This window comes from Sminthopsis crassicaudata, chromosome 2, assembly GCF_048593235.1.
Source record: "Sminthopsis crassicaudata isolate SCR6 chromosome 2, ASM4859323v1, whole genome shotgun sequence".
Classification (NCBI taxonomy): Eukaryota; Metazoa; Chordata; class Mammalia; order Dasyuromorphia; family Dasyuridae; genus Sminthopsis; species Sminthopsis crassicaudata.
The window spans coordinates 467,650,935-467,666,298 of NC_133618.1; the positions used below are offsets into that span (position 1 = coordinate 467,650,935).

Here is a 15,364-nt window from a genome sequence, read left to right on the forward strand (position 1 = left end):
GAGTTAAGATATTCTTACTTAGGAAAACAAGGTATACCTTTAAGCTAATAATGGAGGTTGTTGTTGAAATTTCTAATACTTAACCTAGTTGGGTTTCATTTAAGATTCTTTTATTAAAAAATACAAGGAAATCTGAAAAAGATTGATACAATTATTTTAACGTACAAAGTCATAAGCTGGAGCAGAATTTGCATTTTGCCTGGAATTTAAAAGAACAACAAAGAGGGCAGCCCTTTCGACCAATTTATTTTATAGCCACTTAAAATATCATCCAACAAAGGACAATGTTTACAGCTGGGACAGGTGTACACAACGCAAAGGCATTTACAGTCCATCGTGCCCACTGAATAATAACTTTGCTGCTGAAATTTCTTAAAACTTACCAAACTTAAAAAAAAAAAAAGCTGAACAACACAAGAGGAGGGGAATATTCGGTGTGGTCTGTTCTTTCCAATTTGCTTTTTTAAAAAAGGAAAAATGTCCTGTTTCCCCCCAAACCAGTAATAAGCAAGAACTACATGCAGCAGTGTGGATGTTAAGACATTTCTCAAAGTCTTTGCAAATAAGTCCAAGGTGGGGATGGGATGGGGAGGAAATCAATAGAGAAACATTGCTATAGACACCATAATACACAATAAATTTAGATAATTTAAAATAAAAAAGGGGGGAAGGGAGGCAAGAGGCAGCATTTCAGCAGCAAAGTGCTCAATAAAAAGTATATTGTAGAGGGGTAAATACAAGGAATTTTTGGGGAAGGGTAGGAAAAGGGATCAGCAGGATGGGCAAAGGCCTCAAAGGAAATACGGCGTAGTTGTTCTAGGAGGAATTACACGTTCTGAATCTGGAACTGCCCGGAATAACTTTGGTTCTCTTGTATTTACATCTTTGAAGACCATGATTGAGGCGATATTTCCACAACGGTAGCAATAATTGGGAGCTGACCATACTGTCACCAGCTTTTCATCAAACATAAATTTATACCCTTCATGCACCAGTTGATGTGCTCTGCAGATGAGTTTTAAGTTGTTGATGTGGACAAACTGCAATATTAAAAAAAAAAAAAATATATATATATATATATATATATATATAGGCCTTGTAAACAATCAGATTATAAAAATACAATGTACACAGAAAATTAGACTTTTACCCACTAAATGAGCAAATCCCCATTCAATTCTACATAAAGAGGTAAGCTTTCCATAAGGAAAATCAAATTTCAAAAGTCTTTTCCTTATTTACAGAAGTCAACCAGTGACCAGAGAGCTTACTTACACACTCTATTATTTTTGACAACTCACTTCCCTTCACTGGGGGAAAAAGTTTTCATATACAAAACAAAGATGATGATACTGACAGCGTCTGACTAAAAAGATGATTTGAAATGATCAAATATGATAACATAATGTAGGCATTTGTAAGCCTTAAACCACTACATAAAAATGTCAGGTTATGATGATGATATGTATAGGGATCACTTCATTTCATTCTTTTCACATATACCCCCCCAATGCTTAAATTATCTCAGCATCTGGAAAACAGTAGAAACTTAATAAATGTCTGTGATTATGTAACCATGGGAAACTCACTGAAAAGTCCCTACGTCTAAGTTTCCTAAATAGTCATGTATTATGGACTATGTACAAACAAGATATACAAAGAATAAATGGGAGATAATCAACAGAGGGAAGGATCTATGATCCTATGACCCTTCTTAGCTCTAAAATTCTTTAATTCATTTATGCTATGTTAATCAAGAATGACTTTTACCTCGTTCGTAACCTTCGCTCCAAAAAGCCAACCTGCTCCCCGTGGACTGATTGCCCAAGTATCCACATCTTCAGGATCTGACCACACTAAGTCACAAAATGCTCCTTTGTGAGGAATTTCCTGATTCCTTTCAATGGTTCGGATTTGATCCAGTGTTTTGATGTCTGGAGAGAGACCACCATGGACGCATAAAATCTGCTCATCTATTAACTGGACAAAAACATGAAGAGAAGGATCAGTGTGAAATGCTTTTAATAAGATTCAAGATTATAATTAAAAAAAGACTCCAGTGTAATCAAATTTTTGATGAAAAGGACGTTCAAAACCATACCAAACCAGGATTGATTAAAGGAAATAGAGATGTTTAGCATCAATTCAAGTCCTACAGGGAACATGACTTTTGGTTCTTCAAATATCTGGTGACTTATCATTTGAAAGAAAAAAGCAGATTTAACCTGCTTAGTTATTAATGCTCCAGAGGACAGAACCAGAACATGAAGTAAAAGTAGCAAAGAGGTAGACATAAACAAAATATCAATAACATGCTTAAAAAGAATTTTTAAAAAGCTGTCTGATGAGGTAATAAGTTCACCACTACTGAAGTAGTTGAGAAACTAGATGACCATTTAGCAAGAACAGGCACACAGATGAAAGGAGCAGGGAGGTTCCCAGGGTCTAAAATTATATTAAGAATAGTTAGTGCAAGAAGGAAAAACTTCAGAAGAAAATTCTGAAGACATCAAAGAAAAGCAATTCCAATGGGAAAAAGGAAATATTGTGAATAAGAAGTGCCCTGGTCTTACCCAATCTGGATATTTAAGAGACATGTACCCATGAAACACATCCTTAAGAATAGTCTCAGGAGGGTTAAATCTCAAAAAGGACTAAAGGTGGTGAAGAAGATGTGGATCCCACCCACTCAGGATGGGTAGGATAAAAGCAAGAATGTAGGTCAGGCAATTATTTTGGTTCTGTTTTCTCTGCCAAAAAGAATGATCTTTGGACCTCTGCTGTTGTAAGCCTGGGCAAATCTTGGCATCTCTCAGGGCAGTTATCAGGTGCCAATCTGCATTAATAGAAGACATATTCCAATGAGTAGCTAGAAAAGTAAATAGTGATCATAAGGAGCCAGTACAGTTTTCTCAAAACTCAATCATGCTAAACTAACCTTCTTTCCTTAATTGACAAAGTCACCAAACTTTTAGACTGAGGAGTGCTGAAGATACAGGTGACTTAAATGTTAGCAAAGCATTGGACAAAAGTCTTTTATGTTGTTATTATTACAGAAAAGATAGATATGTGGGTTAAAAAATGATAGTTACATGGCAAAATGACTAGTGGTTCAAAGGCAACTTGGAACAAGGTATCTTTTGGAGTATAACAGAAATCTGTTTTGTCCTATGATATTTAATACTTTTACCAAAGACATGCATGTTTTGCTAATGACTATCAAATATACAAGTGACAAAGCTAAAGAAGTGTGCTCATATGCTATGTGATAGGAAGAAAGAATATCATTTCCAGATATGGTCCTGTATTTTAATCTGAAGAGAAATTATACAGAACAGATATAGGACTATCATTCTAAGATGATGACATTTAATAGGCGTTATCTAAAGATGCATATTTGAGTTAAAAAAATATTTTTTCTAATGCAAAAGGGGAGGATATAAAATGGCTAGATGGAATTTATCTTTAAAAAAAAAAATCTAGGAATTTTAACGGACTTCAAGCTAATATGGGGCAAAAGTTTCCAAAGATAGCCAACAAAGTTAAGGCATTTTAAGACTGTATTAAGAGAAGTATATAGGCCAAGCCTCAGGAGGTAATAATCACCTGGTACTCTGTTCTGATTGGATCTCATCTCAAATACTGGATTCAGTTCTAGATGATATATTTTAGGAAGAACATTGATATGTCATGGTATATAGAGGAGGACAACCACAAAGAAAAGGTCTTGAGATAATATTATATGAAGATTACGTGAAGGAAATACAAATATCTATTGTAGCGAGAAAAATACCTGGGGAGCAAGTTGAGAGTATTCTAATTATCTTTAAGTATATAAAGAATTAACATTTAGAAAAATCAGGTTTGCTGTATTTGGCCATCAAGGGAACAACTGAGAACAAAAAGGTAGAAATTACAAAAAGGTAAATTTGGGCTTGAAGTAAGGAAAAATTTCTTAATAATTAGAGCTGCCCAAGAAAAGGAATTAGCTGACTACGGTGACTACCCTTCAGTGAAGGTCTTCCACCCAACAAAGATTAGATGATCATTTATCTAATATACCGTAGATTCTTATTTAAGTATAGACATCTGAAATCTCTTCCAACTCTGAAATGCTATATGATCGGAAGTAAGAAATTATGTACCAGGCAAGGATGATTAAATAGCATGAAAAAAGTATAAGATTTGAAGGAAGAGCCTTGGGTTCAAATGTGCATTGTTACTTATTATCTGTGAGTCTAGGCAAGTCAACAAAGCATTCTAGTCCTTAATATTCAAATCTCTAAAATGAGAAGACCAGATTTGCAATCCAGAGACAACATGATGTCAGATAAAATTCTGTACTTTAAAAAAGACCCGAGCTTAAATCTAACCTCTAACACTTACCAGCTACAAGACAATCCATGACACTCTCCATGACAAGACAATCCAGCTGATAGGTAATCCATGTCACTCTCTAAGCCTGCTCCCTCATCTATAAAAGGATCTCTTTTAACTCAAAATGTATTTAACTATGACTAGATGATCTCAAGATCCCTTCTTTCTATAAATCCATGATCATATGACTTTTGAAGTCTCTTCAAACTCTAAGATTCTCAATAAAATAATTAACCTTTAGTATTGTGAGTTAACATTTATGAGACTTAGGAAAGAAAATATGGAAATGGTTTTATAAACTTACAGCTGCTACTGTGAGCATATCAAAGACTTTGGTACAGTATCTCCAAGCATTAGCATTCCCATATTTGGTTTGGCACTCATCTGCAAAAGATATAAAAGTATCAGTATCTTTCCATAAATCTAAAGTTAATTCTAGAACTGAAAGAGAAAAATCAATAACAAGCCTCATTCCAGTATTCCATGTTTTAAGATTCCTTCCAGCTAAAATAATTGGTTCCTTTCAACTCTGTTTTGAATAACTTAAAATTGTGAAATGGTAGATTTCATAAAGGATTAAAATTAAAATTTTCAAATGTTAGTCTAACATGTGGAAACTGAAAATTTTGGGGGTAAAGAAATATTCATTCTCTTATCCTGTCTTAATTAATTTTAAACAAAAAATATAAACAGAAATCACTTACTACCACTTCTCAATTATAGGTATAGCTATATTCCCAAGAAATAGTACAAACAAGCTATCTAAATTAGCAATTAAGATTTCCATTATCATTTTGTTTTATCATCTCAGCTCTGGGAAGATATGATGTAATGTATAAAGCACTCTGTTTAAAATAAGAAAAAAAGTCAAATCTTAGCTCTGCAACTCTACTTTCTGTGTGATCTTGAGGTCAGTTTCTTCATATATAAAACGAGGAGGTTAGATTATATAATTAGTGTGGCCCATTCCAGCAATAAGATACTATGATCTTAAATATATAAAATATCTGGGGACCAATCTACCAAAGCACACAAAGACTTATATAGATTTAATTATAAAGTGCTCCTTAAGGAAATAAAGAACAACTTGATTAGGTGGAGGAATATTCAATGATCATGGTTAGGTCAATATAATAAAAATGACAGTTAACTATGAAAATTATTTATACTGTTAATACCATACCAATCAAATTACTGAGGGGATATGTTATAGAACTTGATAAAAAAATAATAAATTTCATTTGGAAGGGAGGCTAGAAAAACAAGAAAAATGATGAAAAGACGTAGGAATGAAGGGGGAATAATACTTCCAGACCTCAAACTACATTACACAGCAGCAGTCATCAAAATCATCTAGTATGAATTTTAAAATAGACATATCAACAGAATAGGCTAAACAAGAGAGAATCAGAAAGGATAGAATTCAATAACCCAGAGTTTGATAAAATGGAAAATATAAATTATCTAGGAAAAAACTTTTTATCTGACTTTTTTTTTTAAGTTTCTAGAAAAACTACAAAGTAATCTGGCAGAAATTAAACACTGATGTTAAGAATGTTAAGGGGTTCTCTGAACTTGTCTTTTGGCTCTGCCTATGTTGTGATTGCCTACTGACAATCAATACCTTACACATATTTCACAATGATATACCACCTTGATATTAAATATCATACTACATAAAAATAAGAGAAACTGATCATAATTATCTCTCACAGTTTTGCATGGGAGATACATTCTTAAGCAAACAAGAGATAAAGGCAATTACAAAAGATAAAACATAAGTTTAATAACATGAAGCTGAAAAACTTCTTCAAAAACAAAAATGAATGCACAAAGGATAAGGAAAGAGTAAATAGGAAAAAATCTTTTTATCAGATTTGTATCCAAGACACATAAACAGATTTGTTACCCAAGACATATAAACAATCAATCAATACGGACATGTGTATATGTTTACACACATAAAACTGTAGCCATCCCAACATATCTGTACAAACAGTTCTCAAAATAAGAATAGCAAAAAATTCATAATAATGTGAAAAAAATTACATACATCACTAGGAATAGAAAAAAGCAAATAATAAGGCAGATTTTATCTCACACTCTGAAAATTAGCAAAATTGACAAAAATAGGAATACTTTATTTTGGAGGAATTGTGGAATGAAATCACATTCAAACATTATTGTTGGAGCCATTGGAATAGGATAAAGCCAAATTGAAAAGCAATTTGGAATTGCTGAGTTTATATCACAAAAAAGCCTATGATAGGAAAAAAAGTCCTCATAGGTTCCAAAACGCCATTAAGATAAACTATGGTATGTGAATATAATGGAATATAATTATGTTGTATGGAATTATATGTAATAAAAATGGTAAGATCTATAAGAATTGATAGAGTAAAATCAAGAAATCAATATACACAATATAAATGAAAGAACTACACATCAAAAAAAAACAGAAATAAATGTATAAAATTATAACAATCTAGTAAAATTCTAATGAAGAGATATAAAAAGACATTCTTAACCCACCCCTTTGTGGAGACAGGAAGGTCCACATGTATTGTTACACATTGTACAAGTTTTCATACTTAATTAAATGCATATACGAGTTGCGCTGTATTGCACTGTAAATAGTATTAATAGTTCTATACAGAGCTGAAATCTCAGTTAACCACACTGATATCTTGCAATATTTATGGTTATAAAATCAGGTTTTTCAAAGATTCACTATTTTACATCAGAATTTATGGGGTATTTATGTTTAAAAACAGCTTCAACTGTTGGTGGCTGTTGAGTTGGGAGATCGAGGTGTACATTTAACAAGAAGATAAAATTTGTACTAACTTTGATATCCTTCTACTCAAATAAATATGCAAAGCATGAATTCCTTTATGATAGCCATGATTTGAAGTAGAAATGGCTGAACAAACTGTTTCAATCAGCATAATGGAATATGGACTATTTTTTAAAATAACATTTTATTTTTTCAAATACATCCAAAGACAGTTTTCAACATTCACCTTTGCAAAACTTTTTGTTCCAATATGGACTATTTTTTTTTAAAACTTTTCCCTTTCTACCCTTCCTTGCACACATATATTTATAAAGTATTATAGTTGGTATGTATTCTTATATATGATTATTAACCATCATTCTCAGTATATGTGTCATATCTTATTAAGCCTCAGGAAGATAAGAACTATTATGTAAACTTTGTATATACCAAAAGGAGACAGGCCCAATATTCTCTATACAGAAATACTTACTAAATGCTTGTTGCATTGACTCAAATATAAAGAAATAATAAAGACATGAAATAATGCTGTGAAAAAATCTTATACATGAAGTGCAATTACATGTAGAAAATACACACATAAATGTTGGGAAAAGTGAACAAAAAAATGATGGAAAGAGACACAGAAGAGAAGCACTCATATGAATTTATTCTAGGAAGGGCCTTTAAAGACTATCTAGAATATCATCACTCTTTAATTTCAGAAATGAAGAAAATGAGGCCTATAGAGAGAAAATAAATTGCCCAAAGTAACAGAAGTATCAGCAGAACTGGGTTTTCAATCCAGATCTTCTGATACCAAATACAACACAATTTACACTTCAACATATTATTTTATGGACTGAAACGTTTTCTTTCAGAGATAAATTAGCTGTAAAATTAAATTCAGCTCATCCTATTACTACTTAACAGTATATAATGATTTACTTTTAGGAGAGCTAACTCATTAAAAAGCAAAATATCTCTGAAATATAGTATTCAAGACTTTTATGTCCAGTTTTTCTGACCCTTGTTTTCAATATGATTTTTCTTTTTCTTTTTTTTTTTTCCCCCCCTGGGGCTGGGGTTAAGTGACTTGCCCAGGGTCACACAGCTAAGAAGTGTTAAGTGTCTGAGACCAGATTTGAACTGGTCTGGTGCTCTATCCACTGCGCCACCTAGCTGCCCCCTCAATGTGACTGTTCTTGGATAATTAATGGTAACAGCTTTTCTTTAAGGAACATTAAAAAAAAAAAAAAAAAAAAATTCACTTTCAGAAAAATGTACAGAATTCTGTTTTATTACTGAGCTACACACTGGAATGAACAATACTTCCCCAACTTTGCAATATTTCATCAGTTACATTTACTGACCAACGTAAACATTTTGAAATTGATAAAAGTATTTTTTTTAAAGTGGAATAATTTTTTTTTTAATTGTATATACCTTGAAGAGAAAGAGATGGGAGAAAAGTCTTACCATAAAATCCGTAAACCTGTGTTATTTGTCTACTCTCGTGATTTCCTCTTAAGAGTGTAATGCGATCAGGCCATTTAGCCTTTAGTGCAAGAAGATAAGTGAAGGTCTCCAAACTGTAGTAACCTCTGTCTACAAAATCACCCTGCAAATTAAAAGCACATAGATGTTAGTACCATCATGGTCAGAATGATCTTACATCTACTAAGATTTTCCTTCATTTAAACCTTCCTGTGCCAAGTTGTCCTGTGTTCCTAAAAGCTCGGTGAGCAAAACAGATGTCCTAGAAAGACTCCCAAGATGAACGAGGTGACAAAAGAGTCTGTCTTCCAAGTATAAACATAAACTGGGAAAAGCTCAGTACTAAATAGTTACTTACAAAGTAAACATTATTTTTGACTACAGAAATGTCAACAACAATGACCTTGAAGTTTCTTGAAGCACTTCCCTTCCTTTACTGGACAGTTAAGAGCAATACTAACATGGAACACTACAAAAATAAATAATGGGCAGATTCAATGGATATGTAGGCTTTTAGTTGCTTTTGCTCAAGAAGGGATGATATATGTATAGAAAAGAAGACAATATATTCAGAAATAAAGATGTAAAATGAAAGAATTTTTTTTTTAATGAAGGAATCCAAATACATTCACTTAAAATTATTTTAAAACCTGATTTCTCAGTCTTCTGAGTTCACAATTTTTCAAGTACCATGTTTGGCTTTTTTGCTCTATTTAACAACTCCCTTTAAGTTTTGATTAGGCCCACATTAAATTACTGGGTACACAGACCAACCAAAAGGGAAGTATTCTGCAAAGTCTACAAGATTAGAAGCCTGTCATGGGAAAATTACATAAAGTAAATAAAGTATATAAATGAAATTCATAATACAAGATCCTAACTGGCTTTGTGACTTTACTTCTTAATCTTAGTTCCTCACCTGTAAAAGGAGATTAAAGCACATGATTTCTAAAGTCTCATTTAATTTAAAATCCTAGGTCTCTGAAATAGTAAATGTATTTGTAACCTGGCATCAGAAATATTGGAATCACAAAGAGAAAATAAGTAAATTATTAACATAAGGGAAACAATACCAAAACAAAATTTTTAAGAATATTTCTGTATACTATACCATTAAAAAAATCAAAACAGAAATAAAAAATCTTGAGTCCAAAGGCACCTCAAAAGGAATCTGGTTTCAAGCCAGCTGAAAAAGGAGGAATTCCTTTCTCAACCTTCCCAACAAGTAGTTATACAGCCAGTGATAGATAATTCTCTAACTGCTCAGGTTTCCTCTATTGGAAAACTCTAATTGATATAAGAATTTTACTTACAGGGAAGTAAAACATATTTTCTTATAGTTTGTGGCCACTGATCATTACCCTGGTCTCTACAATCAAATAGAACAAGCTTATTTCTCTAAGTAATAAGTATCTTGTATGTGGTTATCATATAAATGACTAAATGACAAAATTACACCTATTCACACTGACATCCATCTAACCACTTATCATCAGTATTTACATACCATAAATATGTAGTTTGTATCTGGAACTTGACCTCCAGTTCTGAAGAGCTCACAAAGGTCATAGAACTAGAAAATAAATAAATAAATAATGAGATGATGCTATCCTGTATTCTTGTTAACAAACAAAATTATAAAACCAGTCATTAAAATAAATAAATTACAAAAACAATTTATAGCATTTACAATTGAAAAATCTTTGAGATAAACAATCCAATTCCCACATATTACAAAAGAATGAAACTGAGGCCCAAAGAAGAGTCATGAAGATTATATAATTACACAGAGCTAGGATTCTAAGAACACACTAAGGAAAGCCTAAGATTTTTCATACATAATATTAAAAATGGAGTAAAGCAAAAATGATAGCAGCAATGAGCTCCTAAAAACCTAAACTCAGAAAAAAACTAAATAAACCATCACTAGTAAATGACTTTTAAGAGTCACTATTACCATTATCATTACCATTACCCACCACCACCAATTTTACAATTACTTCTAGAATCATTAACAACTATTTACACTAACAGAGCCATCAGAACCCAAATAATGACCCACCTAGGATGTTGGCCAATCAATGAGCCAGAATGGTCTGAGTTTAAGGCATGGTCCTTAAAAAAAGAAATCTGCCTGTAAATCTCAAGATATCTTGGAAGATTTCAGCAATCAAAATTTATTTTTTGAGAGAGGAAAAGGAGGAAAAGAGGAGGGAGCTGCACTGCTCAACTGGAACTGGTCAGTCAGGTCCACAGTGGAGCAGGGAAGCATTCAAAGAATTGGAGGTGAGGAGGAAGTATAATCTATGCATGGGGAGCAGCCTGTGTAAAGGAACAAAAAAAGGAGATAAAATAACACATATTAGCAAATCCAAGTAAGTTAGTTGGGCTGGGATAGAGTATGTGGAGGGGAATAATATGTGATTAGCCTACAAAATTAGTATATTAGTAAGGTCAGACTGTGAAAGTTTTTAAATCTTGGACAAAGGTGTTTTTTAACACAGTGGCAGAAGAGAGCTCTTGAAGACTTCTGAATTGGCCAGTAGCATAGTATAACTTACTTACGTTTTAGGAATATCATTCTGAGAGAATTGAGATGGAAAAGATATGCTATAAAGAAATGAGGATACCACTACAATAACACAAGAGAAAGTTTATAAGAAGAGGGAAGCTGTAGAAATAAAATCAACAAAAGCTCATTTAAAGACTGGCCCTGAGATGAAAATTAATATGAAGAGTCTATAATGATTCTAAGACTATAAACTGGGATTGCTTAAAAGATGGCTGGGCCCCTGACAAAAATAGGGATATTAATAAGTAGAGAATGTGTTGGAAGGAAAGATGAGGATTCTATTTTAGACATGTTGAATTTGAAATGTCGATGGAACATAAGATTTGAAATGTTTAACAGGAAGTTGGTGATGTAGAATGCAGGACCAGAGCTCAAGATCTCTTATGAGATCTAAACTCATTTATTCATCAAAACTTATTAAGAGCCTAATATAGGCCATTCAAATGAAATCATCTCAAGGAACATCATCTTCAGCATGTCACAATGTCTTTTTTTTTTTTAATTACAGCTTTTTATTTACAAGATATATGCATGGGTAATTTTTTAGCATTGACAATTGCAAAACCTTTTGTTCCAATTTTTCTCTTCCTTTCCCCCACCCTTTCCCCCAGATGGCAGATTGACCAATACATGTTACATATGTTAAAGTATATGTTAAATACAATATATGTATACATGTGCATACAGTTATTTTTCTGTACAAAAAGAATTGGACGTTGAAATAGTATAAAATTAACCTGTGAAGGAAATCCAAAAGGCAGGCCCACAAAAATAGAGGATTGGGAGTTCAATGGCTCATACTCATTTCCCAGAGTTCTTTTGCTGGGTGTAACTGGTTCAGTTCATTACTGCTTTATTGGAACTGATTTGGTTCATCTCATTGTTGAAGAGGGCCACAATCATCAGAATTGATCATCATATACTATTGTTGTTGAAGTACATAATGATCTCCTGGTCTTGCTCATTTCACTCAGCATCAGTTCATGTAAGTCTCTCCAGGCCTTTCTGAAATCATCCTGCTGGTCATTTCTAACAGAGCAATAATATTCCATAACATTCATATACCACACTTTATTCAGCCATTCTCCAATTGATGGTCATCCACTCAGTTTCCAGTTTCTGTCCACCACAAAGAGGGTTGCCACAAACATTCTTGCATATACAAGTCCCTTTCCCTTCTTTAAAATGTCTTTGGGATATAAGCCCAATAGAAACACTGCTGGATCAAAGGGTATGCACAATTTACTAACTTTTTCAGCATAGTTCCAAATTGCTCTCCAAAATGGTTGGATGTATTCACAATTCCACCAACAATGTATCAGTGTCTCAGTTTTCCCACATCCCCTCCAACATTCCACATTATCTTTCCCTGTCATTCTAGCCAATCTGACAGGTGTGTAGTGGTTGTCTTAATTTGCATTTCTCTGATCAATAATGACTTGGAGCATCTTTTCATATGGCTAGAAATAGTTTCAATTCGCTAGCCTCGGCAATAAGAGCCGAGAAAGAGATTCAAGGAATTAGAGTAGGAAATGAGGAAATCAAACTATCACTCCTTGCAGATGACATGATGGTATACTTAGAGAACCCCAAAGACTCTGCTAAAAAGCTATTAGAAATAATTCAGAATTTTAGCAAAGTGGCAGGATACAAAATAAATCCACATAAATCCTCAGCATTTTTATATATCACCAACAAAATGCAACAGCAAGAGATACAAAGAGAAATTCCATCCCAAACAAATGTTGAGAGTATAAAGTATTTGGGAATCCATCTACCAAAGAATAGTCAGGAATTATATGAGAAAAATTACAAAACACTTGCCACAAAAATAAAGTCAGATTTAAATAATTGGAAAGACATTCAGTGCTCTTGGATAGGCCGAGCGAATATAATAAAGATGACAATACTCCCCAAACTAATCTATTTATTTAGTGCTATACCAATCAGACTCCCAAGAAACTATTTTAATGACCTAGAAAAAATAACAACAAAATTCATATGGAAGAATAAAAGGTTGAGAATTGCAAGGGAACTAATGAAAAAAAAGTCAGAGGAAGGTGGTCTAAGTGTACCTGATCTAAAGCTATATTATATAGCAACAGTCACCAAAACCATTTGGTATTGGCTAAGAAATAGACCGGTAGATCAGTGGAACAGATTAGATACAAAGGACAAAAAAGGGTACATCTATAGCAATCTAATCTTTGACAAACCCAAAGATACCAACATTAGGGATAAAAATTTATTATTTGGAAAAAACTGTTGGGAAAACTGGAAATTAGTATGGCAGAAATTAGATATGGATCCACACTTAACACCATATGCCAAGATAAGATCAAAATGGGTCTATGACTTAGGCATAAAGAATGAGATAATAAATAGATTAGAGAAACAGAGAATAGTCTACCTCTCAGACCTGTGGAGGAGGAAGGAATTTATGACCAGAGGAGAACTAGAGATCATTATTGATCACAAAATAGAAGATTTTGATTACATCAAACTAAAAAGTTTCTGTATAAACAATACTAATGCAAACAAGATTAGAAGGGAAGTAACAAATTGGGAAAATATTTTTAAAGTTAAAGGTTCTGACAAAGGTCTCATTTCCAAAATATATAGAGAACTGACCCTAATTTATAAGAAATCAAACCATTCTCCAATTGATAAATGGTCAAAAGGATATGAACAGACAATTCTCAGATGATGAAATTGAAACTATATCCACTCATATGAAAGAGTGTTCCAAATCACTACTCATCAGAGAAATGCAAACTAAGACAACTCTAAGATACCACTATACACCTGTCAGATTGGCTAAGATGACAGGAACAAATAATGATGAATGTTGGAGAGGATGTGGGAAAACTGGGATACTGATACATTGTTGGTGGAGTTGTGAAAGAATCCAGCCATTCTGGAGAGCAATTTGGAATCATGCCCCAAAAGTTATCAAACTGTGCATACCCTTTGACCCAGCATTGCTGTTATTGGAATTATATCCCAAAGAAATACTAAAGAGCGGAAAGGGACCTGTATGTGCCAAAATGTTTGTGGCAGCTCTTTTTGTTGTAGCTAGAAACTGGAGGTTGAATGGATGTCCATCAATTGGAGAATGGTTGGGTAAATTATGGTATATGAAGGTTATGGAATACTATTGCTCTGTAAGAAATGACCAGCAGGAGGAATACAGAGAGGCTTGGAGAGACCTACATCAACTGATGCTGAGTGAAATGAATAGAACCAGAAGATCGCTGTACACTTCAATGCTGTATGAAGATATATTCTGATGGAAGTGGATATCTTCAACATAAAGAAGATCCAACTCATTTCCAGTTGATCAATGATGGACAGAAATAACTACGCCCAGAGAAGGAACACTGGGAAGTGAATGTAAATTGTTAGCACTACTGTCTATCTACCCAGGTTACTTATACCTTCGGAATCTAATACTTAATGTGCAACAAGAAAATGGTATTTATACACATATATTGTATCTAGGTTTTATTGTAACACATGTAAAATGTATGGGATTTCCTGTCATCTGGGGGGGAGGGATAATTTGGAAAAATGAATACAAGAGATAATATTATAAAAAAAAAAAATTACTCATGCATATATACTGTGAAAAAAAATTCAAAATAAAAAAAAAAGAAATAGTTTCAATTTCTTCATCTGAGAATTGTCTGTTCATATCTTTTGACCATTTATCAATTAGAGAATGACTTGATTTCTTATAAATTAGAGTCAATTCTCTATATATTTTGGAAATGAGGCCTTTTCAGAACCCTTGACATAAAAATGTTTTCCCAGTTTATTGCTTCCCTTCTAATCTTGTCTGCATTAGTTTTGTTTGTACAAAAACTTTTCAATTTGATATAACCAATTTTTTTCTATTTTGTGATCAATAATGATCTCTAGTTCTTGTTTGATCATAAATTCCTTCCTCTTCCACAGGTCTGACAGGTAAACCATCCTATGTTCTTCTAATTTATTTATAATCTCATTCTTTACGCCTAGGTCATGAACCCATTTTGACCTTATCTTGGTGTACGATGTTAAGTGTGGGTCAATGCCTAGTTTCTGCCATACTAATTTCCAATTTTCCCAGCAGTTTTTGTCAAACAGTGAGTTCTTATCCC

The 15,364-nt window shown here is 33.1% G+C and overlaps 1 protein-coding gene across 2 annotated transcripts in view; it reads right to left on the bottom strand.

Annotated features, from left to right (window-relative positions):
• Positions 1-229: 229 nt before the first annotated feature.
• Positions 230-15,364, bottom strand: part of PPP6C (protein phosphatase 6 catalytic subunit) — a 45,096-nt gene continuing 29,961 nt past the window's right edge. For both annotated transcript variants that reach the window (XM_074293079.1, XM_074293078.1), the window contains 5 exons: positions 10,158-10,223; positions 8,633-8,774; positions 4,682-4,761; positions 1,771-1,980; positions 230-1,040 (listed from right to left, as the gene is read on the bottom strand). In XM_074293079.1, the coding sequence (XP_074149180.1) occupies positions 792-1,040; positions 1,771-1,980; positions 4,682-4,761; positions 8,633-8,774; positions 10,158-10,223 (747 nt within the window). In that variant the 3' untranslated portion in view covers positions 230-791. The remainder of the gene's footprint in view (positions 1,041-1,770; positions 1,981-4,681; positions 4,762-8,632; positions 8,775-10,157; positions 10,224-15,364) is intronic.